The sequence below is a fragment of the Carcharodon carcharias genome, chromosome 10 (genome assembly GCF_017639515.1).
Source record: "Carcharodon carcharias isolate sCarCar2 chromosome 10, sCarCar2.pri, whole genome shotgun sequence".
Taxonomy (NCBI): domain Eukaryota; kingdom Metazoa; phylum Chordata; class Chondrichthyes; order Lamniformes; family Lamnidae; genus Carcharodon; species Carcharodon carcharias.
Window position 1 is genome coordinate 139,250,333 of NC_054476.1, and position 26,185 is coordinate 139,276,517.

The window sequence follows — 26,185 nt, forward strand, 5'->3', positions numbered from 1 at the left end:
AGTTCAATAAGGCAGCTCACCACCACCTTCTCAAGGGCAATTAGGGATGGGCAATAAATGCTGGACAGCCAGCAACGTCCACGTACCTTCAGTGAATAAAAAAAACTTTGTCTGTTCTCTGAGAGATAAGGGGGCTTGAAGTGTGTGTTCATAGATTACAGCTGTCTTCTAACTTAGATTTAGTTTATGATTTATTGAACATTTGGCATGATTATTTCACAATCATCGTTGTGGTCATTTCAGTCTAGTAAGAATAATACAGCATGGAATACCCAACCTAGCAGCACTGTGAGTGTACCTTTGCTGCACATAGTGCATCAGTTTAAGAAGGCAGGTCACCCCCATCTTCTCAAGGGCAATTAGGGATGAATAAAGACCATACTTGCCAGTGGCGGACATGTTGAAGAAATTTTAAGAAGGGAGCAAATGCGTTCTCCACGATCGTTAACTGTATTATTTCATTGTATTATTTGCAGTTTTAAAGTATAACAATTGTTGTAACTACCTTTTAGGCATATTGTTGCTGATGGGTGTGCGACAGAATGGTGTGTGTTGCTTAGATGAATTTGCCAGTTAGATAAGGCTGCGTTTGCTGGCAATGCCGTACATGCACAGTTGTACGCACGGCTGCAATCTTTATAGGGGACAATATGCAGCAGGATGCCTGTGCGCTGATCACTGACCCTAGAATTGCAAATACTCCAGTGCTGGTAGCAGCATCTTACAGGAACCCCACAGCTTTCTTTATCCCATTTGATTCCCTTATCGTTTTCTTGCCTTTTTTCTCTCATTCTTTTGAGAAGTGAACCTTTTTACAATAAACCACCTTATGATAGCAGCATATTTCAGTGATGTGGAAGCGATGGTGTGCAATGAAGCCTGTATTCTGAGATGATGGACCTCCAACAACCACAACCGTTTTCCTTTGTGCTAGGTATAACTCCAGTGGAGAGTTATCCTTCTGATTCTCATTGACTCCAGTTTTGCTAGGGCTCCCTGCTTGTTGGTACTTAAATGTGCTATGCTGGGAGAATCATGCCCTGGAACTGCAAACGGAATTACGGCCATCTCCCAATCCCCAGAAGCAGAAGCCACCCCTGTGGGGAGGCCGCGCCCAACTGCCCGCGGGCTGGTTGCGGGGCTCAGAAACTGGGTGAATGGCTTCCAACCGGCGCAGTGTCTCCAGTGATGACATAGGATTGTGCGCGTGCACATCGGTGACCATCTCGTGTTGACAGGAGACACAGTGATTACATAATCACTTCTGCTCCTCTCCACAATATCTGCATAGTGCTGCCTAATTACACAATGATTCCCTGCTTTCCATGTCCCCCAAATGTCAGGGTGTAACTTATAAACTGGTGTTCTCAATGAAGCTTTTTGCTGAAAGGACAGCTATAAAATAGCCGTGTGACTTCTGCATATTTCACAATAAATATTCAGTAATCTTTCCACAGAAACAATACATTTATAATGCATCAAAAGTAGCATGCTGTGTTTCTCAGTTGTGTTAAAAACTCAAATCGAGATTGCAGGTGATAAGTTGAAATCCAATCATGTCATGTTGTGAAATTTAAGCAGCTGAATAGTGGCATCCATAAGGTGCTGTGGCTTCAACAATAGTCAAATTGTATACTGCCACAATCTTCAGGCTCAAGCTGAAGCACAAACAGGTGTCTCCAGCCAAAAGTGCTGATGGATGATCTTATCTAACTTCCTTCTAGGGTCCCCATCATTGGCATACTGCCAATTCAGTTTACTCACCTTGTATTAAGAAGCAATAAAATGTAATGGACAATAGCAAAGGCTATGGGTCCTGTTGGCATCCTAGCTGAGATGTTGAACATCTGGGCAATAGAGCCAGCCACTCTACTAGCCAAGCAGTTCAGTGGGCTATGACAATGTGAAAGATGTGCTATGCATATTCTATACGCAGAAAATGAGATGAGTCCAGCTGGTTAGGAAGGCAACTCACTGCCACCTTCCCAGGGCAAGCGGGAATGAGCATATAGAGAGAAATTATCATGTGACACCACAGTATCGATGAGATGATGCATACATGGGACGCATAGGAAATAGGAGCAGGAGTAGGCCATTTGGCCTGTCGAACCTGCTGTGCCATTCAAACAGATTATGGCTAATCATCTACCTCTCTGTCATTTTTCCCCACGACCCACATATCTCTTGATATCATTGGTATCCAGAAATCTATCGATTTCTGTCTTGAACACGCTCAATGATTGAGCTTCCACAGCCCTCCGGAGTAGAGAAGTCCGAAGATTTATCGCCCTCTGAGTGAAGAAATTCCTCCTCTTCTCAATCTTAACTGGCCTGCCCTTTATTCTGAGACTGTGTCCCCTGGTTCTGGACTCCCCAGTCAGGGATAACATCCTATCCATATCTACCTTGTCATGCCCTGTATGAATTTTGTAAGTTTCAATGAGATCACCTCTCAGTCTTCAAAACTGTTGAGAATACAGGCCCAGTTTCCTCAATCTCTCCTCATAAGGCAATCCTGCCATCCCAGGGATTAGTCTGGTGAACCTTCGTTGCAGTTCCTCTGTGCAAGTGGGTCAAACTGATTCTGTTTCACTAAAGCATTTGTTGTGTTGCAAATTACGCATAAAAGGGGAGCACCTGCAGTGGTCGTGAGAGGAATTGACTCTGTGGAGTGCTGATCTTTTGCTCTTCAAATCACAAAAACTAATTAGTTGACAGGATGCTAATTATAATTGGGCCCTGTGTTTCGGCTTAGGGACATAAATATTCAGCTAATTTTCCACCTGCAGAAAAATAAATTCATTATGACTGGCAGTGTGATTCTGAATAGGTGTTGGCACAGTTACTTGCTGGCAATTTTTATGATTGCTAGGTCTGATGCAGATTTAAATAACTTGTAATAAATATGTAATAAAATTGAAATGTCCAGCAATTTGCAAACATAGACTTCCATTGCAATACCGGACTGCACCGCACCTGCCAAGGAGGAGAGTTGTTGCACGGTGTTATGATGTGTGTCATGAACATATGATAATTTTCATAATATTATTGTGATTTATTGTAAAGGTAAGTTAATAGTGGAATTTGGATAGTCTGCTGTGCGTGGCACCGCTATAGACCGAACTGGCCGAGTGCTACACTGGGTCTGCAGCAGGTGAAGAGGGAACCAACAAGAGGTAAAAACATACTTGACCTCATCCTCATCAATCTGTCTGCCGCAGATGCATCTGTCCGTGACAGTATCAATATGAGTGACCACGGCACAGTCGTTGTGGAGACAAAGTACTACTTTCACATTGAGGATGCCCTCCATCGTGTTGTGTGGCACTACCACTGTGCTAAATGGGATAGATTTCAAACAGATCTAGCAACTTAAGACTGGGCATCCGCAAGGTGCTGTGGGCCACCAGCAGCAGCAGAATTGTACCCGAACACAATCTGTAACCTCATAGCCTGGCATATTCCCCACTCTTCCATTACTATCAAGCCAGGGGATCAACCCATGGTCAATGAAGAGTTCAGGAGGGCATGCCAGGAGCAGCACCAGGCATACCTAAAAATGAGGTGTCAACCTGGAGAAGCGACAACACAGGACTACTTGCGTTCCAAACAGCATAAGCAGCAAATGAAAGAGCTCAGCGATCCCATTACCAACGGATCAGATTTAAGCTCTGCAGTCCTGCCACATCCAGTCATGAACGATGGTGGACAAACAACTCACTGGAGGAGGTGGCTGCACAAATATCCCCATCCTCAATGATGGGGGAGCCCAGCACCTCATTGCAGAAGATAAGGGGATTGTTTTAATGAGAAGTTGGCAGCCACATCATGTTTCAGCAGATGAAAGCTGGAGGGAAGTGCACCAGATTGTTATACCATTTGGATATAGAAATGAGACCCTGAGAATAGCTCAAGAAATTCCAATGGGGGGACATTTAGGAATTACAATGACACAGGCGAAAATACAAAAACATTTTTATTGGCCTGGATTGCATAGAGATGTAGTCAAATTATGTAGAACATGTCACATATGTCAGGTGATAAGGAAACTACAAGCAGTGATTAAGCTGGTTCCTTTAATTCCAGTTCAAGCATTTGAAGAACCTTTTACTGTAGTCATGATTGATTGTGTGGGACCCTTCCTGGGACTAAAAGTGGAAAACAGTACTTACTGACAATAATGGATGTATCTACTAGGCTTCCTGAAGCGCAATACCTTTGAGAAATATTACAACAAGGAGAATTGTGGAAGAGTTGACTTTTTTCTTAACAAGATATGGTTTACCTAAGAAAATACAATCAGATCAGGGTTCAAATTTCATGTCACAGCATGTTAAGGAAGTAATGAACAGTTTGGGGATAAAACAGTTCAAGTCAACAGCTTACTATCCTGAATAACAAGGGGTTTTGGAAAGATGGCATCACACTTTAAAAACGATGAAGAGAGGGAGTATAGTCACAATTATCCACAGGATTGGGATAGGGTAATTCCATTCTTGTTATTTGCTATTTGGATTGCTCCTAATGCATCGACTAGTTTTAGTCCTTTCGAACTAATCTATGGCCATGAGGTATGGGGACCACTGAAATTGATTCATGAGAAATTGGTGGGTCAAAATTCAGAAACTACTTTCCTGGATTACGTATCAAACTTCAGAGAAAGATTGGACAAAGCATGTGAGTTAGCTCGGGAACATTTAAAGATATCACAGCAAGTTATAAAAGCGAAGGCAGTCAGGAAAGCTACAGCTCATAGTTTTGTTGCTGGGGAAAAGTGCTAGTTTTGTTACCAGTACTAGGTGACTCATTAAAGGCAAGGTTAAGTGGGCCTTACAGGATTGAAAAGAAACTGAGTGAAGTAAATTATGTTATAAGTACTTCAGATAGAAGAAAGAATCAGGGCGTGTTTCATGTAAATATGCTTAAAAAGGACTTTGACAGGGAAGAGGACCAAAAGGAGGTATTAGTGGTGGTAAATAAGGAGAAAGAGGTAGAAATGCAGGATTCTGAAATTGATTTCCTCTAATCAAATTGGATAATAAAAGGGTACTTGAAAATTTAAATGCAATATTGAGTTACCTTCCAGACAAGTGTCAAAGTGATTTGAAGAAGCTATTGTAGTTATACAAAGCTCTTTGTGGGAATAAGCTGCGGAGGACAAATTTAGCTGTACATGAAATGCATGTAGAAGTTCCATCTTCAATAAGGCAACAACCTTATAGATTAAATCTGACAAAGTTATCACAAATGCAGAAAGAAATTGAATTCATGCTTCAAAATGACATAATTTGAGTCTAGTTGCAGTAACTATAGTTCGCCTATTGTGATGGTACTGAAACTGGATGGAACATAAGAGCTCCGTGTGGACTATCGAAAGGGGCATGCTGTGATAAATGCAGATTAATATCCTATACCATGGTTGGAAGATTGCATTGAGAAAGTGGGGCAATCAAAATGTAATGCAAAGATTGACTTGCTGAGAGGATATTGGCAAGTACTGTTGTTGGAGAGAGCAAAGGAGTTATTGGTTTTTGTCAGACCAGTTGGACTATATCAGTGTAAAGTCATGCCATTTGGTATGAAAAATGCACCTGCAACATTTGAAAGACTGACAAACAAAGTAATTACAGGACTGCATCATTGTACAGTTTATATTGATGATTTGATAGTTTTCAGTCAAATGAGGGAGGAGCATTTACAACATCTGGAAGAATTGTTTTGTTGGTTACAAGGAGCTAATTTCATGGTGCATTTTGGCCAAAAGTAAATTTGCAAAAGCACAAGTTACGTATCTAGGCCATGCTATTGGACTTGTTAAGGTGGATCCGAGAGATGTGAAAGTCAAAGGTATCGTGGATTTCCCCGCGCTTACAACAAAACGACAAGTTTTGAGATTTCTGGGCGTGAGTAGATTTTACCGGAAGTTTGTACCAAATTATAGCAGTGTGGTTGCTCCATTGCCTGAACTATTAAAAAAGAACAAGAAGTTTACAGTTTGAAAACTGTATTGACTATGACACCAGTTTTGGCAGTACCCAATTATGCCAAGCAAATTTAAGTTGACAGTTGACATAAGCGATAAAGGCATTGGGGCTGTTCTGTTACAAGAAGATGAAACTGGAGTTGAGAAGCCGATAGGGTATTTTTCATGGAATTTGAATGTAGAGCAAAGAAGATATTCAGCGATCAAAAAGGAGACTCTCAGAATGGTGTTAGCATTGCAACATTTTGAGTTTTACGTTGCAAACAATTAGTCAGAAATAATTGTTTATACAGATCACAATTCTTTAAAGTTTCTGGACAAATTTTCAGACAGAAGTGGAAGGTTGTTCAGATGGAGTTTATTACTGCAACCATTTAATCTACTGATTACACATGTGGCTGGACGAGAAAATCTAATTGCAGATGCATTATCAAGAGTTTGTAGCTGAAACGGGAAAATTGGACATTTAAAAACCTGAACACTGGACTGGAATGATTTCTGTTGATACCAAGGATTTATATATATATGTTAATGTATGCATCTGGTAATACAATAGCGTGAGTATATAGGTAAGTATAGCAGGTAGTGTAAGATGGGTTAAGAAAATGAAGCTGTCTTTTTAAAGTTATGACGGTTCATTTTCCCGTATGGAGCAAGTTATCATGAAAATATAATTTTCATAATATTATTGTGATTTATTGTAAAGGTAGGTTAATAGTGTGGTTTGAGTAGTGTGTGTTTGTGTGTTTTAATTGAATTGGAGACAACTGGTCTGGAGGTTTTGAGTTATCAACAAGCTAGGTTTGAAATACTAAATACATAAACACAGCTGAAGTTTTAGAATGTGAGGTGTAAGGAAATTTGCATTTTTAGATAAACTATAGTAGTTTGAAGTCCAAAGAGATGGTAAGATGTTACACTTAGCTAGAAGAAGCCAAGCCAAACAGTGTGTTTATTTTTCACAAAGGTTATTAATAAAATAAATGTTATGAAAGATTTATATTATGAGAAAAGTAAAGTTGCAAAAACGTATGGGAGCAATGGAATTTACATTAAAAAGGGAGAAATGTATAAAGGAGCTGAGGCTATGTGTAAGGGGCAAAAGCATTCTAACAACTAACAAGTGTGAAAAGCCTCCAGCCTCTGTGCATCGAGTTGTTGTCTATAGGAACCGAAGCTGTGAAAACTCACTTTCAGTTCTCCCATCCATGGTGTTGTGTTGCTTTGCCTGGGTCTGTTTAAATATATTTGTAACGGAGGTGTCACTGGGAGCCAGATTAATTAATTGTTTTAGGAGCTATTATAGTATTAATTTGTAGCCAGGTTAATTAATGGTTTTCAGAGTTATTACAATAGTAATTTGTAGACCCACGTACGTGCCTGAAGTCTTTTCTTTTGTTAATAAATGTTTAGTTTTGCAAAAACCTCAAGTCATGATAGTCTTATTAGTTCTCGAAATAAAATACGAATTGCAAAACCATTGTGATAGTGTGATCAAGTTTACCTCATGGCTTTGGTTCACCTTGCACACATCATTTGCCACATGTTATGACACGGCAGATGATGTGCCAGGCAAATCAAATCCACGAAGGAAACTTTATCATGCAGTCACAACTGTTTTGCAGTTTGTATTTCGAGATGCGTGCACTGAATTCAGAAGTAGGGAGTCCACCAGGACTTTTAGCGGTTTAATAAAATTAAATTAAAATACTTATTAACAAAATAAATGATGTCAAGCATATACATAAGATTACAATTACTACTATAATAATTCCAAAAATTCCAAATTAATCTGACTTCCAGTTACATCACCTTTAAGACAATGATCCAAAAAATTAACACAGTATCCTGGAATGAGGTGTCAACTTTGTGAAGCTAAAACACAGGACTACTTGTGTGCCAAACAGCATAATCAGCAAGTGATAGACAGGGTTAAGCGATCCCACAACCAACGGATCACAGTTAAGCTGTGTAGTCCTGCCACGTCCAATCGTAAATGGTGGTGGACAATTAAACAACTCACTGGAGGATGAAGCTCCACAAATATCCCCATCCTCAATGATGGAAGGGAAGGGCCCAACATATCCGGAGATCCCCAGCATCACAGATGCCAGTCTTCAGCCAATTTAATTCACTCCACGTGATATCAAGAAACAGCTGAAGTCATTGGATACTGCAAAGGCTATGGGCCCCAACAATATTCCAGCAATAGTACTGAAGACTTGTGCTCCAGAACTTGCCGCACCCTAGCCAAGCAGTTCTAATACAGCTACAACACTGGCATCTACCTCGCTAGGTGGAAAACTGTCCAGGTATGTCCTGTACAGAAAATGCAGGACAAATCCAACCCAGCCAGTTACTGCCCCATCAGCCTGCTCTCGATCATCAGTATAGTAATGGAAGGGGTCGTCAACAGTGTTATCAAGCGGCACTTGCTTAGCCATAACCTGCTCACTGATGCCCAGTTTGGGTTCCACCAGAGCTACTCAGCTCCTGACCTCATTACAGCCTTGGTTGAAACTTTGACAAAAGAGCTGAACTCCCAAGGTGAGGTGAGAGTGACTGCCAATGTGACATCAAGGCAGCATTTGACAGATTGTGGCTTCAAGGAGTCCCAGCAAAACTGGAGTAAGTGGGAATCAGGGGAGAAACTTACCACTGGTTGGAGTCATATCTAGCACAAATGAAGATGTAATGAACTCAGCCCAACCATTTTCAGCTACTTCATCAATGACCTTCCTTCCATCATAACGTCAGAAGTGGGGATGTTTGCTGATGATTGCACCATGTTCAGCACCATTCGCGACGACTCAGATTCTGAAGCAGTCCATGACCAAATGCAGCCAGACCTGGACAATATCCACGCTTGGGCTGACAAGTGGCAAGTAACATTTGCACCACACAAGTGTCAGGCAATGACTATCTCCAACAAGAGAGAATCCAACCATCGCCCCTTGATGTTATGTGGCATTACCACTCATCCCCCACTATCAACATCCTGGGGGTTACCATTGACCAGAAACTGAACTGGACTAGCCTTATAAATATTGTGGCTACAAGAACAAGTCAGAGGCGAGGAATCATGTGATGAGTAACTCACCTCCTGATTCCCCAAAGCCTGTCCACCATCTACAAGGCACAAGTCAGTATTGTGATAGAATACTCCCCATTTGCCTGGATGAGTGCAGCTCCCACAACACTCAAGAAACTTTACACCATATGGGACAAAGCAGCCCGCTTGATTGGCACCACATCCACAAACATGCACTCCCTCCACCACTGACTCTCAGTAGCAGCAGTGTGTACGATCTGCAAGCACCGCAGGAATTCACCAAGGCCTCTTCCACAGCACATTCCAAACCCTCGACCACTACCACCTAGAAGGCCAAGGGCAGCAGACAGATGGCAGCACCGCCACGTAGATGTTCCCCTCCAAGTCACTCACCATCCTGAATTGGAAAAAAATCGCTGTTCCTTCACTGTTACTGGGTCAAAATCCTGGTACTCCATTCTTAACAGCACTGTGGGTGTACCTACACTACATGGACTGCAGCGTTTCAAGAAGGCAGCTCACCACCACCTTCTCAAGGGCAACTACTGATGGGCAATAAATGCTGCCCAGCCAGCGAGGCCCGCATTGCATGAATGAATAAAAAATCCATAGCCTCATTCTCCTTTATACATGTTTTTCTCTTTTTAGTATGTAAATTCTATTGTCTCATACATTTTTGAAACTGTATCTTCCTCACAATATAAAGGCTTTCTTGATGCCACTATTTAGTTTCAGTAAGCTTTGGGAAAAAGAAACACGTTCCTTTGCCTTGCTAATCTGGCTAGTTATAAACAGACCAAAATCCCTTTGAAATCCAAACCTCCCTTCATCTATCTAAAAATGCAAATTCCCTTCACACCTTCTTTTGATGAGTTAAAGGTTACAGTCTATTTGACTTCAAATGTAATTAAATCACACGCAGACAGACCCAACTATACTTACCCCCATAAACCTACTTCCCAATAAACCAGAAGAATATTATGAAAATTATGATATTTTCATGAAACACAGAGGACACTGTCTGGTTTGGATTACTCCTGGATGTCGAGCATGAGAACGGGATGTTCCCCTTGGCTGAAGGGTGTAGAACCTGAGTACACCAGTTTAAGATAATTTGCAGGGCTATGGGGAAAGAGCGGGGAGTCGGACTAATTGAGTTTCTCTTGCGGAGAGCTGGTACGGGAATGGCAGACAGATGTCCTTGTTTTGTGCTGTAACCACTTCATGATTCTATTACCTCAATACTATGCAGGATAAAGCAGCCCACTAGCTTAGCATCCCTTCCACCATCTTAAATATCCACTCCTAGCATAACCGGTGCATAGTGGCTACATTGTGCATCCACATGATATTCTACAACAAATCACCAGGGTTTCTTGCTAGCACCTTCCAAACCTGTAATCTCTACTATCTAGAACAAGAGCAGTAGGTACATGGGAACACCATCACCGCAAATTCCACTCACACACCATTCTTTTCAATCATCCACAGGATGTGGGCTTCGCTGGCTGGGCCAGCATTAATTGTCCATCCCTTTTGTCCATGTTTGAACCAAGGCTGTAATGTGATCAGGAGCTGAGTGGCCTTGGTGGAACCCAAACTGGGTGTCAGTGAGCAGGTTATTGCTAAGCAAGTGCCGATTAATAACACTGTCGATGACCCCTTCCATTACTTTACTGATGATCGAAAGTAGACTGATTGATGGGGCAGTAATTGGCTGGGTTGGATTTGTCCTGCTTTTTGTGTACAGACATACCTGGGCAATTTTCCATATAGCCGGGTTTATGCCAGTGTTGTAGCTGTACTGGAACAGCGTCGTTAGAGGCGCGGAAAGTTCTGGAGCACAAGTCTTCAGTACTATTGTTGTAATATTGCCAGTGCACATAGCCTTTGCAGTATCCAGTGCCTTCAGCTGTTTCTTGATATCAGGTAGAGTGAATGGAATTGACTGAAGGCTGGCATCGGTGATGCTGGGGACCTCTGAAGGAGGCCGCGATGGATCATCCACTTGGCACTTCTGGCTGAAGATTGTAGCAAATGCTACAGCCTTTTCTTTTGCACTGATATGCTGGTCTCCCCCATCATTGAGGAAGGGGACTTTTGTGGAGCCACCTCCTCCAGTGAGCTGTTTAATAGTCCACTACCATTCACAACTGGATATGGCAGGACTGCAGAGCTTAGATCTGATCCGTTGATTGTGGGGTTGCTTAGCCCTGTCTATCACTTGCTGCCAATGCTGTTTGGCATCCAAGTAGCCCTGTGTTATAGCTTCACCAGGTTGACACCTCATTTTTAGATATGCCTGGTGTTTCTCCTTGCATGCCCTCCTGCATTCTTCGTTGAGCCCCTGACTTAATGGTAATGATAGAGTGGGTGATATGCCGGGCCATGAGGTTACAGATTGTGTTCAAGTACGATTCTGCTGCTGCTGATGGCCCACAGCACTTCATGGATGCCCAGTTTTGTGTTGCTAGATATGTTTGAAATCTATCCCATGTAGTACGGCGGTGTTGCCACACAACACGATTGAGGGTATTCGCTAGTGTAGAGGTGGGACTTCATCTCCACAACAGCTGTGCGGTGGTCACTCCTACCAATATTGTCATGGACAGATGCATCTGCGGCAGGCCGGTTGGTGAGGATGAAGTCAAGTATGTTTTTTCCCTCTTGTTGGTTCACTCACCACCTGCTGCAGACCCAGTCTAGCAGCTATGTCATTTTGGACTTGGCCAGCTCGGTCAGTAGTGGTGCTACCGAGCCACTCCTGGTGATGGCGTTGAATGTACACCTAGAGTATATTCTGTGCCCTTGCCACCCTCAGTGCTTCCCCAAAGTGGTGTTCAGCATGGAGAAGCACTGATTCATTGTGGTAATCATCACATGGTAATCAACAGGAGGTTTTCTTGCCCATGTTTGACCTCGACATGAGACTTCTTGGGGTCCAGAGTCAATGTTGACGACTCCTGGGGCAACTTCCTCCCGACTGTATTCCATTATGCCGCCACCTCTGCTGTCCTGCTGGTGGGACAGGACATACTCAGGGATGGTGATGGTGGTGTCTGGGAGATTTTCTGTAAGTTATGATTCCGTGAGGATGACTACGTCAGGCTGTTGCTTGACTAGTCTTTGAGACAGCTCTCCTAATTTTGGCATTAGCCCCCAGATGTTGGTAAGAAGGGCTTTGCAGGATCGACAGGGCTGAGATTGCTGTGGTCTTTTCCAGTGCCTAGGTCGATGCCGGGTGGTCCATCCAGTTCCATTTCTTTTTTGTGACATTGTAGCAGTTTGATACAACTGAGTGCCTTGCACGGCCATTTCAGAGGGCATTTAGGAATCAATCACATTGCTGTGGGTCTGGAGTCACATGTAGGCCAGACCAGGTAAGGACAACAGATTTGCTTCCTTAATGTTTTTAAAACAACCGACAATGGTCGTCATTAGACTTTTAATTCCAAATTTTTATTGAATTCAAATTCCACCATCTGCCGTGGTGGGATTCGAATGTGGGTCCCCAGAGTATTACTCTGGGTCTCTGAATTACTAGTTCAGCAACAATACCACTACGCCTTCACCTCCCATCTTTGGACATATATCACCGGACACTTCAATTGTGTTACATTTTTTCACGCAATTTAAATAATGCTCAACACTCAAGTAAACTAATTCAGTTAGCTTTGGTTTTGTAGCCTTATCAACCGAAATTAGCTGTACCTCCTATTTGGGCATTATAACACCATGCCCTCTAAGTTTATAACCAAATGATTCAAGTAGTGAACAGAAGTAGCCCCAGAACTGAATGCAGTGGGACTTTTCACCACTCTGGAAAGCTGCTGTAACTTCTATTATCAGTTTTTTTTACTTCTAAATAGTTTTTAATCGACTTTGTTACCCGTTCTCTTATTAATTCTATAATCCTCAATTTTCTTTCATAATCTCCCATGTGGTGCCTTGATAAGGACTTTCCGACAGCTTTTGTATATTAGATTCATTGTATTTCCCATATGTACAGCTCTTTACCTCCTCAAAAAGATGAGGTTTGTAAAGCACAACTGTCCCTTTTGAAATCTGTGCTGGCTATACCGAACTATTTTCTCAACAGTTTCTTAAACCTAGGACCTTAGGTCTGGAATTCCCTTCCTCAACCTCCCTGCCTCTCTACCTCTCTCTCGTCCTTTAAGATGCCCCCCAAAACCTATCCCTTTGACCAAATCTTTGGTTAATCTCCCCTAATATCTCATGATGTGGCTCAATGTCAAATTTTGTTTGGTTTTTGTGCCTGTGAAACACCTTGGGATTCTTTATTACATTAAAAATACTACGTCCTACATGTTAAACTGACTGGCCTGTGATTACCTGTATTAGCTCTGTCTCCCTTTATATACTGGGACTAAATTGACCACTTACTCTCCAGTCCTCTGGCTCATATCAATTTTCAGTGGAACCTGAAATATCATTTTTATTATCTTGTCAATTTCTTCTCTCCTGACCCTCACAAACCTGGGATGTTTCTGCTTGCTTTTAAGGGCTTTGTCTTCCTTTGACCTAACTAATTTATCGAAAATGTCCTTTTCAACTTTCAAACACTTCAAGATTCACTTCTCCTTTGCTATCCTTCTCTTTACAACGTATTACAGGATAATTACAGTGCAGAAACAGACCATTCAGCACAAATGGTTCATGTTGTTATTAATGCAAGTTTCCTGCCATCCCGACTTCATCTCATTGTTGTCTGGTGTCCCTTGTCTACTCGGGGTCATGGGTGTCTGCCTTGGGGCATGATGTGACTGAGCAGGCCAATTCTCAACCCACAGATCTTTAGGCACTTGGGACTTATGCCCTTTGAGGTAGTAGGATCTGGAGTGCAGGATTTTGTATGCAATTTGTGTCTTCTACTGTGAAAGCAAACACACAATATTTGTTAAGTGTCTCTGCCATTTTCTCATCCCCCTGTGAAAATGTTTCCTGTATCTGTCTCAAAGAGATCAATGTTTACTTCAGTTTACACTCCTCATATTTATATGCTTGTAAGCGCTCTTACAATCTGTTTTTATATTACGAATTAGGAGCAGGAATAGGCCACCTGGTCCCTCGAGCCTGCTCTGCCATTCAATGCGATCATGGCTGATCTGAATGTAACTGCAACCCCACATTCCTGCATACCCCCAATAATCTTTCACCCCCTTGTAATTCAAGAATCTATCTAGCTCTACCTTAAAAATATTCAAAGACTCTGCTTCCACCGCTTTTTGAGGAAGAGAGTTCCAAAAACTCTCAACCCTGTGAGAGAAAAAATTTCTCCTCATCTCTGTCTTAAATGATCCCTTATTTTTAAACAGTGATCCCAAATTTTAGATTCTCCCACAAGAGGAAACATCCTCTCCACATCCACCTTGTCAAGACCCCTCACGATCTTAAAAGTTTCAATTAAGTTGCCTAAATTCCAGTGGATACAAGCCTAACCTGTGCAGTCTTTCCTCATCGGACAACCTGCCCATTCCTGGTATTAGTCATATTCCTGGATAGTTTACTCTCATTCTTTTTTCCTCATTTTTAATCAACATTTTGGTGGCTCTCTGGTTTCTAAAACTTTCCCAATCCTCAGGTTTAATATTAATCTTTGCCACATTGTAGGCCCCTTCTTTTAATCTAATGCTATTCTTAACTTTCTAGTAAGCCTCAGATGAACCTTTCTCATTGAGTTTTTGCTTTCAATGGGAATTAATTTTTATTGAACATTTTGAATTGTTTCTTTAAATGTTATCCAGTGTTTACTTTTCACCATATGTTTAGTTTATTTACCCAATCAACCTTAGCCAGCAGCTGCCTCTACCTTTGTAAATGGCTTTGTTTAAGTTTATAAGATTCTTGTTTAGGACTGGAGTATGTTGTTTTCAAACTTAATATGGAATTCAGCTATTATAACTGTATTCTCTGAGTGGTTATTTTACTATGGTGTTGTTAATTGACCCTGCTTCATTACACAATACTAGATCTAAAAAAGTTTTATCCCTAGTTGTATCCACGATTTATTGCTCCAGGGAACTGTCACAACAGCATTCTACAAACTCACGTTCCAGACCACCTTTGCCAATTTGATTGGTCCAGTCTATATGAAGATTCAAGTCCTCCACAATTATTACATTGCCTTTGTTACAGGCGCCAAATACTTCTTGCAAATGGTATAACTACTGTTAGGGGGACTATAAACTACTCCCACCAGTATTCTCTGACTCTTGTTATTCCTAATCTCCATACTAATTCTATTTTCTGATCTTCTGAGCCAAGACATTTTAATTTGTGTTTTCCATGTTGGGAAAAAAGCATTTTCCTCCTTGCTGCCATGCCACCTAACAGTGAAGGTGCTAGGAGCAATGAAAGATTCAGAGAGGTTTTACTTTGGACCACTAGACTTTCAGTAAGCACATGCTGCCAGCTTCCGCAAACCTGTTTATCATGGGAGGATTCCTGAATGTAAATCCCTCAATCAAGGATTATAGTTCCAGTCCCTAAACGTGTTTGAGATTGTCATCGGTTGAAGGGGTAGCATGTGAAGTTTTAGTGCTTATCGTATGTACATTTTGGATGAATATAGAGTGCAACTACAGCAGTTGCTTTGAATAAAATCATAGAATGGTCACAGCACAGGAGGGGACCATTCAGCCCGTCATGTCTGTGCCTGCTCTCTGCAAGAACAAGTCACCTCGTGCCACTCCCCCACCTTCTCCCCATAGCCCTCCAAATTTTTCTTGTGCAGATGATGACCCACTTCTCTTTTGAAAGCCATGGTCGAATCTGCCACATGCTCAGCCAGTGCATTCCACATGCTGCATAAAAATGTTTTTCCTCGTGTCGCCGTTGTCTTTTTTGCCAGTCACTTTAAACTAATCCTTCCACCAATGGGAAAAGTTTCTTTCTATTTACCCTGTCTAGACCCCGCATGATTTTGAATACCATCATAAAATTTATTTTCAACCTCTCCAAGGAGAACAGCCCCAGCTTCTCCAACCTATCCAAGGAGCTGAAGCTCCTCATCCCTGGAACCATTCTCCTCAATCTTTTCTGCACCCTCTTTAATGCCTTCACTTCCTTCTTAAAGTCTGGCATCCAGAACTGGACACAATACTCCAGTTCAGACTGAACCAATGTTTCCTATACTCCCCCCACCGTCCCCCAGCCTGCCCCTCCTCCAACAGCCCCTCCCCCCTCCCTTAGCCTGTTTGTGGCCCTTGAATGCTACCTCCTGCTGACCGCCCTGTTTTTTTTACGGTTGTTGTGGCCGGCCTTTGAGCCTTGCTGCCCGTTCTCCCCCTCCTCCTACTGCTAGCTATGGCCCCTGCCTGTGCTTTGTGGTTCGACGGCGACTTGGGTGCTGTTGGCAGCCTGGAAATGGAGCCGGGGGTAGCCGCCAGGCATGTGTGCAAGTGCCTCGGGATCTGTGCCTCAATCCGTGGATGTTGAACCATGCGCTGTACCTGGCCACAAGCGGCTTCACGGGGACTCTGTTCAGCTCTCTCAGTGCAAAACGTCATTGAGTTGTTTTAAATAATGATAAAATTAATATCCTCTACATAACATGACAGCAATGAGATTTGGATTAAAGATTTTTCAGTGTGGAGTCAAGATCTTTGTGCCGATTTTACAAATATGTTAGATTCTGTTAAAGATTGTTGTACCTTCATACAGCCTCCTACAGAATTCACCAGGCTTCCTTGCGATTGTAGCTCTGTAGACAGTATATTGACTAGCACAATTATGGTTACACCATTAAGAGCCTGACACACGGGGAAGAATTTTCCCATCGGTGAGCGGGGGCGGGGGCGTGGCCCGCTCGTCAACGCGGGCGGCATTTAGATTTTCAGTTCGGCAGGTGCGCAGCTGATTTAGGCTTGTCAAAAGCTATTTAAAACAATTAAGTGAGTTGCCCGTCCAACCTTAAGGTTGGCTGGCAGGTGAAGAGCCCAGACGGCCTTCGCGTTTTTCATGAAACCTCATCCACAGGTGGGATGAGGTTTCATGAAGGGTTTTAAAATCCAATAAAAACTATTTTAAAAATTCATTGACATGTCCTAGCTCATGTGACGCTGTCACAAGAGGGGACATGTTTTAAAAGATTTCTTTTCCTTTATTTAAATTTTAAAAACTGATTTCCCTGAGGCACCTTTGGGGAAGACTCAGGGAATCCCCTCCTGTCCGTATAGGGAGTGCTCAGTGCTTCCGGGTGAGCATCTCGCTGGGCGGACCTTAATTGGCCCACCCACATAAAATGGCAGCGCGGACCCGATTGGGTTCGCGCTCGCTCCCACCTGTCCCTGCACAACCCACCCCCAATGGCAGGGTGGGTGGGGGGCGGGGGGGGGGGGGGGGGGGGGGTGTGGAATTCAGCCCATGGAGATCATCATTTCATTGTGCTGATTGCCAAATGGTATGAATATTTTTTTTAATAATTAACTTGATTTGGCAGCTGTAACTTGCTTGCCTGGTCTGGATTTCTTTGAAGAAGTAACTAAACTAGTTAAAGGAGGATTTGTCACAAATATGACTTAGTTGCATTTCAGAAGGCATTCAGTAAAGCTCCATGTGTGGGAATTTTTAAGACCATTATTCTGGTTCAAGTTGATGACAAATTAGCTGCAGGATTAAAAACTTAAGTAGGCAGTAGCAAGCTGACAGTATTAAAGAAACAAGCTTTGACAGAATTGGAAGAAGGACTGCTTAGTGGAGTTGTGTAGAACGCTGATCAGGGTTTCCTGCCTCTTATTCACAGCCACATAAGTTTGTGTTCAGCTTCAGATTCTTACAAGAGTTAACTGGAACAGAGTGAAGAGTGCCAGTAACTGGAGTACATATTTGTCATTGGAACACATGTAACATCATTGTACAGCCCATGTTCTGCTATCAAACATTGTCTGGCCCCTCAAAGGTGACTGTTACTTCCATAAGTGGTGGAAAAGTAGGTCAATGTTATTTATACGGTCTGGTTGGAATGCATTGGAAAGAAGAAGTGTAGATAAATATTAACACTCAATGTTTTGCTATGAGTGATCTTGTAGTGAGTGGAAAGCCAGTGTCACATCCTTTTCCTGTGGTTAGGATTTATTTAAGAGCAGCCAATTTCCTGCAATTCTTTCAGTGCTGTATAAGTAGAGCCAAACCGACTGGGAGAGGGAAAGTGGGTTCCGCTTGGGTCAGACAGTCATTTGGCTGAGGAGGAAAACTCCTTTTACATCCAAGCAGATGCTGAGAAGCAGCAGCACAGCACTGAGTGGACAGAAGGTAGAGGATGGTGATATTTCCTGTTGGGGCCTGCTCACAGATAGTTGGCGATGCAATATAATTCACACTGACTTCCAAAATTCATTGAGGGCTGTTAGTACTCAGTGAGAATCCTTGTGCATAATTTGTTAAGTTGCTTAAAATTGATCCTTCCAAATCCCCCATGAAACCACTTTGCAACCCAACTTTATAAACTGATCACTTGTTCCAAGGACTTTATTCATTTGTTAAATACTCAGACCAGTGTGGTACTGAACTAGAAAGTGGAGGAATTTGGGTTTCATCTCCTGACTATTTAATTAATCTCAGTGGGGCTGTTGCAATTGGCCTCAGCATCTTGAGCTAAGGATAGGAAGTTAGCCAGGGCTCCTGATCACTGTGCAGTGACGTCTGCTGGGAGTGTGGATTTCAGTTGAGGACAAATTGTGGTTCGGTCATGATGCCACTGGAGTCAAACATACACAGCGTCTAGACTCGTACGTGAAGAATGATCTCTTGGAAGAGGTAACCTGCAATGGCTGCAGTTTGTGAAATGTACTTCGAGTATCAGCACCTTGTGGTTAAGGCAGAGAAATGGTGACCAAAATAAACATTAGAACTTTAATTCAAGCTGGACTAGCAATTCCAATTGGAATGTTTGCTTAGGTGATCACTATTCACATATGGAATGGACTGGGTACAGTTCGGTAGAAGTAGCTCCCTATTTGGAAGTGGAGTGTGGGAGGTAATGGGAACCAGTTCAGACCAGCCCAATGACTGAACTTAATGGGTAATCTCTTCCAACCATTCTGTGGAGCCAATGTATTCCTGCATGGAAATGTCAATGCAGTGTTTACAGTTGAAGAAGCTGTTTCAAATTGTGTTTTGAAGGGTGGGAACCTCCCAAGATCTGTATGTGGGAGAAATGGGATGGCACTTTCGACAGGAGAAGATCAGCTCTCTCTGCACAGTTGACATTCTCTAAGGGTTGGATCTGATAGTAAAGCGGTGATGCATTATACAAACTGAACAGAAAGGATTGTTATATGATTTAAAAATAGTAAAGCAGGCTCTGGAATTCATTGGATGTTTCAGCCCTTAGGTCAGTTAGGGACCAAACTCCATCAGTTATGATTTTAACAAACTCTTTGGTGTCCAGCCATTGAGCTGTCTGGATTTGTGCAACACATGAACAGTATTTTGACTGGGGGTTTGAGCTCCAAATGTACGCAGATTAATGGCAAATCTATAAGCCCATCATACTTACAGGTCTTTATAGTGGATAATTGTAATATATCAGTTGATTTATGAGTTGTAAGCTTTGCTTTTGAATGCTACATATCCATTGGCACAAAGCCTTGGTGCAGATGCCAGCTTCATGCCACAGTTGTTTTGAGAAGTTTATCACTTTGACCTAGCAGAAAGAGCCACAAAATATGTGCAAGAGCACCTATACCTTGGTAACTATCAAATGCTTTAGAGTATGCAGAGAAATCCGTTCGACATTTATCACGACATTTATCACCTAGACAACCGCCTGCCTTATAAAAGTTCATCGACTTTTATAACTTAAATCTTAGCAGCCCTCCCATTCAAATGCTTTCACTGAACCTAGATTACTCTCTAACTTACCACTTTTGCATTTGTTTATATTTCAGGAACCAAGTAATGCGGAAAAAACTGATCCTTTTTTTCAAGAGGAGAAACCACGCTCGTAAACAGAGGGTATGCTGTCGTGCTTAAATTTTTTAAAATTAAAGTATAAATAGCAATATAGATAACAACAAAAAGAAATATCTGATCAAAGTCAAGCATTGAGCTGCAACCAAAGGAAAATTGACTATTGCGGGCTGGAAGGAAGCAGTTTAGTGGGGGGGAGGGGCGGGTCTGCGGTGGGTGTTGGATGCAAGGACGTACGTACTTTAGAGGCAATAAGGAAAGAGAGCACAAAGTCCACAGCAAAGGAGACATTGGCTTTGGTTTTCTTTAATTTGTATGTGTTATTGAGACCTTTATGAGCGTAGAGTTTTATATATAATGAGGATAGTGCTATAAAGGGGGTCAGGTGGATATTCTGTACTTAGATTTCCAGAAGGCATTTGATAAGGTGCCACATCAGAGTTTACTGCAGAAAATAAAAGGTCATGGTGTAGGGTGTAACATATTGGCATTGATAGATGATTGGCTGGCTAACAGGAAACAGAGCGTAGCCATAAACTGGTTTTTTTTTCTGGTTGGCAGGATGTAATGAGTGGTGTGCCACAGGGATCAGTGCTGGGACCTCAACTTCTTACAATTTCTATCAATAATTTGGATGAGGGGACAGATGGTATGTTTGCTAAATTTGCTTACGACATAAAGACAGGTAGGAAAGTAAATTGTGAAGAGGATTTAAGGAGGCTACAAAGTGACATAGCTTAAGTGAGTGGGCAAAGACCTGGCAAGTGGAGTATAATGTGGGCAAATGTGAAATTGTCCATTTTGGCAGGAAGAATAAAAAAGAAGCATAATGGTGAGACATTGCAGAGCTTTGAGTTTCAGTGGGATCTGGGTACCCTATAAGACATAGGAGCGGAAGTAGGCCATTTGGCCCATCAAGTTTGTTCCGCCATTCAATGAGATCATGGCTGACCTGATAATCCTCAACTCCATTTTTCTGCCTTTTCCCCTTGATTCCCTTACTGATTAAAAATCTCTCTATCTCAGCCTTGAATATACTTAACGACCCAGCCACTACAGCCCTCTGCTGTAGAATTCCACAGATTGACTACCCTCTGAGAAAAGAAATTCCTCCTCATCTCTCTTTTAAATGGGCGACCCTTTACTCTGAGAATATGCCCTCTGGTCCTAGACTCTCCCACAAGGGGAAACAACCTCTCAGCATCTACCCTGTCAAGCTCCATAAGAATCTTATATGTTTCAATAAGGTCGCCTCTCATTCTTCTAAACTGCAATGAGTACAGGCCCAATCTACTCAACCTCCCCTCATACGAAAATCCCTCCATACCTGGGATCAACCTAGTGAACCTCCTCTGGACTGCCTCCAATGCCATTATATCGTTCTTTAGCTAAGGGGACCAAAATTGTCCACAGTATTCTAGGTATGGCCTAACTAGTGCCTTGTATAGTTTTAGCATGACTTCGCTATTTTTATACTCCATCCCCTTTGGAATAAAGGCCAACGTTCCATTTGCCTTCCCTGCTACCTACTGAAATTCTACATTAGCTTTTTGGGATTCATGCACAAGGACTTCCAAATCCCTCTGTGCTGGAGCCTTCCGCAATTTTTCTCCATTTAAATGATATTCAGCTCCTCTATTCTTTCTGCCAAAGTGCATAACCTCACATTTTCCCACATTATATTCCACCTGCCAGGTTTTTGCCCACTCACTTAACCTGTCTATATCCCTCTCTAGGCTCTTTGTGTCATCCTCAGCACTTGCCTTCCCACTTATTTTTGTGTCACCTGCAAACTTAGCGATAGTACATTCCCTTCCCTCATCTAAGTCATTAATATTTATTGTAAATAATTGTGGCCCCAGCACTGATCACTGTGGCACTCCACTCAACACAGGTTGCCATCCCGAAAATGCCCCCCTTTTCCCAACTCTGTCTTCCATTAGTTAGCTAATATACTACCCCCATCACCACGGGCTCTTTTTTAAAATTCATTCACAGGATGTGGGCTTCACTGGCTGCTTCACAGCATTTATTGCCCATCCCTAGTTGCACTTGAGGAGGTGATGGTGAGCTGCCTTCTTGAACTGCTGCAGTCCCTGTGGGAAGGTACACCCACAGTGCTGTTAGGAAGGGAGTTTCAGGATTTTGACCCAGCGACAGTGAAGGAATGGTGATATATTTCCAAGTCAGGATAATGAGTGACCTGGAGGGGAACTTCCAGGTGGTGGTGTTCCCATCCATCTGCTGCCCTTGTCCTTCTAGATGGTAGTGGTCGTGGGTTTGGAAGGTGCTGCCTAAGGAGCTTTGGTGAACTCCTACAATGCATCTTGTAGATGGTACACACTGCTGCTTCTGTGTGTCGGTGGTTGAGGGAGTGAATGTTTGTGGATGTGGTGCCAATCAAGTGGACTGCTTTGTCCTGGACAGTGTCCAGCTGCTTCAGTGTTGTATGAGCTGCAGTTATCCAGGCAAGTGGGGTGTATTCCATTACACTCCTGACTTGTGCATTGTAGTTGGTGGACAGGCTTTGGGGAGTCAGGAGGTGAGTTACTTGTCGCACGATTCCTAGTCTCTGACCTGCTCTTGTAGCCACAGTATTTATATGGCTAGTCCAGTTCAGTTTATGGTCAATGGTAACTCCAAGGATGTTGATAGTGGGGGATTTAGCAATGGTCATGCCATTGAATGTCAAGGGGAGATGTTTGGATTCTCTCTTGTTGGAGATGGTCATTGCCTGACACTTTGTGTGGCACGAATGGTACTTGCCACTTGTCAGCCCAAGCCTGGATATTGTCCAGGTCTTGCTGCATTTGGACCTCGACTGCTTCATTATCTGAGGAGTCGCGAATGGTGCTGAACATTATCTTATCTTATTAAGTAGCTTTATGTGTGGTACCTTATCGAACTCCTTTTGGAAATCCAAATATATTACATCTACTGGTTGCTCTTTATCTATCCTGCTTGTTACCTTTTCAAAGAATCCTAATAAATGTGTCAGGCATAATTTCCCTTCGTGAAGCCATGCTGACTCTGCTTAATTAGATTATGTACTCCAACATTTTCTCAATGACAGATGTTAAGCCACCTGGCCTGTAGTTACCTGTTTTTTTGTCTCCCTCCCTTTTTGAATAAGGGTGTTACATTGGCCATTCTCCAATCCTCTGGGACTTGTCCAGAATCTAAGGATTCTAAATTGAGGGAAGTGCAAGTAATCCCCCACCAGGATGGTCTGAGGTCCTTGAACAGAGGCCTGAGCAATCCCCATCCACCTCCATTCTCCTCCATCTGGCTGGACTTGTTCTCTCACTGAACAATTTCTCCTTAAACTCATCTCACTTCCTCCAAGTAAAAGGTGTGGCCTTGGGTGCCCCCATGGGTCCCAGTTATGCCTGTCTCTTTATGGGGTATGTGAAACATTCCTTGTTCTCAGTCCTACTCAGGTCCCCTCCCACAACTCTTTCTCTGGTTCATCGATGACTGCTTCGGTGCTGCTTCATGCTCTCGTCTGGACCTAGAAAAATTTACTAACTTTGCATCCAATTTCCACCATTCCATTACTTTCACGTGGTCCATCACTGACACTTCCCTCCCCTTCCTTGACCTCTCTGTCTCAATTTCTGGTGATAGACTGTCCACCAATATTCATTACAAGCCCACCAACTCCCACAGCTACCTCGACTACAGCTCCTCACACCCCGCTTCCTGTAAGGACTCCATCCCATTCTCTCAGTTCCTTCTCCTTCGTCGCATCTGTTCCGATGAAGCCACTTTCCAAAACAGTTATTCTGACATGTCTTCTTTCTTCCTTAACCGAGGTTTTCCACCCATGGTGGTTGACAGGGCCCTCAACCGTGTCCGGCCCATCTCCCATGCATCTGCCCTCACGCCTTCCTCTCCCTCCCAGAACCATGACAGGGTCCCGCTTGTCCTCACTTATCACCCCACCAGCCTCCGCATTTAAAGGATCATCATCGCCATTTCTGCCAACTCCAGCATGATGTCACCACCAAACACATCTTCCCTTCACCCCCCGCTGTCGTCACCCTGGTCCACTTCTCCATCACCTCCTACATCTCAACCTCCTCCCATGGCACCTTCCCATGCAACCGCAGAAGGTGCAACACCTGCCCCTTTACTTCCCTACTCTTCACCGTCCGAGGGCCCAAATACCCCTTTAAGTGAAGCAGCACTTCACTTGCACTTCCCACAATTTAGTCTGCTCCCAATGCGGTCTCCTCAACATTGCAGAGACCAGACGCAGACTAGGTGACCGCTTTGTGGAACACTTTCAGTCCGTCCGCAAGCATGATCCAGACCTTCCTGTCACTTGCCATTTCAACACACCACCCTGCTCTCATGCCCACATGTTCGTCCTTGGCCTGCTGCAATGTTCCAGTGAAGCTCAACGCAAACTGGAGAAACAGCACCTCATCTTCCAACTAGGCACTTTACAGCCTTCCCAACTTAACATTCAGTTCAACAACTTCAGATCATGAACTCTCTCCTCCATCCTCACCCCCTTTTTTCTAATAATTATTATACATTTTTTTGTATATTTTTCTTTTCCCACCTATTTCTATTATTATTTCTAAAATTTATTTCCATCCATTGTTTTGTCTCCATCTTTTAGCCTATTTCGATCCCTTCGCCCCAACCCCACTCGGGCCATCTGTCACTTGCTCATCCTGCTTTCTACCCTTAATGTCACCATTAGCACATTCTTTAGCTAATATCACTCCCCTAAACAACCCTTTGACCTTTTGTTTATGACATCTTTGCAATCTCTCCTCTGCCTCCACCTATCACTGGCCTTCTATCCAGCTCCTCCTGTCCCACCCCCCTTAAACAGCTTATATTTCACCACATTTCTATTTCTCTTTAGTTCTGGTGAAGAGTCATACGGACTCGAAACTTTGACTCTGTCTTCCTCTCCACAGATGCTGTCAGACCTGCTGAGTTTTTCCAGCAATTTTTGTTTTTGTTTCAGATTTCCAGCATCTGCAGTATTTTGCTTTTATCGTAGATAGATTCTTGTTGGGCAAGGGAATCAAAGGTTATTGGGGTCAGATGGGAATGTGGAAATCGAAACACAAGAAGATCAGCTATGGTCTTATTAAATGAAGGAGCAGGCACGAGGGGCCAAATGGTCTACCCCTGTTCCTATTTCTTATGTAACTTGGCTTCTTGTGCTCAGTAACTGCTTTCAGTGGTTTTCCTGGACTCTGCAGACGGTTTCAATGTGCATTTCCCAGTCCTGGACCTTTGTGTTTTTCTGATCCAAAATGCACCTGTTATTGCACATAATGGTTGCCTAAACATCCAATGTGGTCTCCAGAAATCTTATCCTTTTTTCCCCCTCAGTAATCATTCAGCCCCTTAGATTTTTTATCCCTCTGTCCTGTTCAAAGACTTGGCCCCAAACTTGTGTTAATCCATCTGCAAAAAATGAGATGAGGGCAGAAATATGTGACTCACTAATGTTCTCCTGTTCCCCTGTAGAAAAAATATCCATCTCTCAATCATCACCTGGTTCAATGTAGATCAGCCTCTTCTATCATGAACCTGTCTGCTCCTGCTCATTGATGCTAAAGCATCACACTGCTGAGCTGCTTTTTAACCATAATTGCCTCATTCTTCCATTTGTAATGCATGTTTTGCAGGAGCAGAAGATCTGCCAGCGCTATGACCAGTTGATGGAGGTGTGGGAAAAGAAGGTTGAAAGAATAGAAAACAACCCTCGCCGGAAGGCCAAGGAGAGCAAGACCAGGGAATATTATGAGAAACAGTTTCCTGAAATCCGCAAGCAAAGGGAACAGCAGGAACGCTTTCAAAGGTAGTGGTTAGGACTAAATTCTGTTGACGTTACTCTAATCCCCAGATTAGAGTCATATGGAAAAACAAAAATAAATTATTTCTCTCTCCCTCATTCACTCACTCGCTCTCTCTCTCTCTCTCACTGTCTTTTCTTCTGCTACCAACACAAAATCCAAAACATAAGGAAGTGCAGCACAGGATAGTAGTAGACTTGGGAGTGTACAACTGATTTAGGGCTAAATCCACTTTGAGTGGCTCTGTTTTGGACTGTTCATCCACACTGCAGTAAAGCTCTCAAATATTTGCAGATATGAATTGAAAAATTTAGGTGCTTGTTGATAATTGAAAATGCTTTGATATTTTTTTGTGGTTACAGAGAGAGGTTGAAAAGTTTGCTATGTCCA

The 26,185-nt window shown here is 42.8% G+C and overlaps 1 protein-coding gene across 11 annotated transcripts in view; it reads left to right on the plus strand.

The window, feature by feature from the left end:
* ncor1 (nuclear receptor corepressor 1) overlaps positions 1–26,185 on the plus strand; it is a 404,095-nt gene that overhangs the window by 107,567 nt on the left and 270,343 nt on the right. For all 11 annotated transcript variants that reach the window (XM_041197143.1, XM_041197144.1, XM_041197133.1 and 8 more), the window contains exons 9-10: positions 19,946–20,012; positions 25,628–25,800. In XM_041197143.1, coding sequence (XP_041053077.1) covers positions 19,946–20,012; positions 25,628–25,800 — 240 coding nt within the window. The remainder of the gene's footprint in view (positions 1–19,945; positions 20,013–25,627; positions 25,801–26,185) is intronic.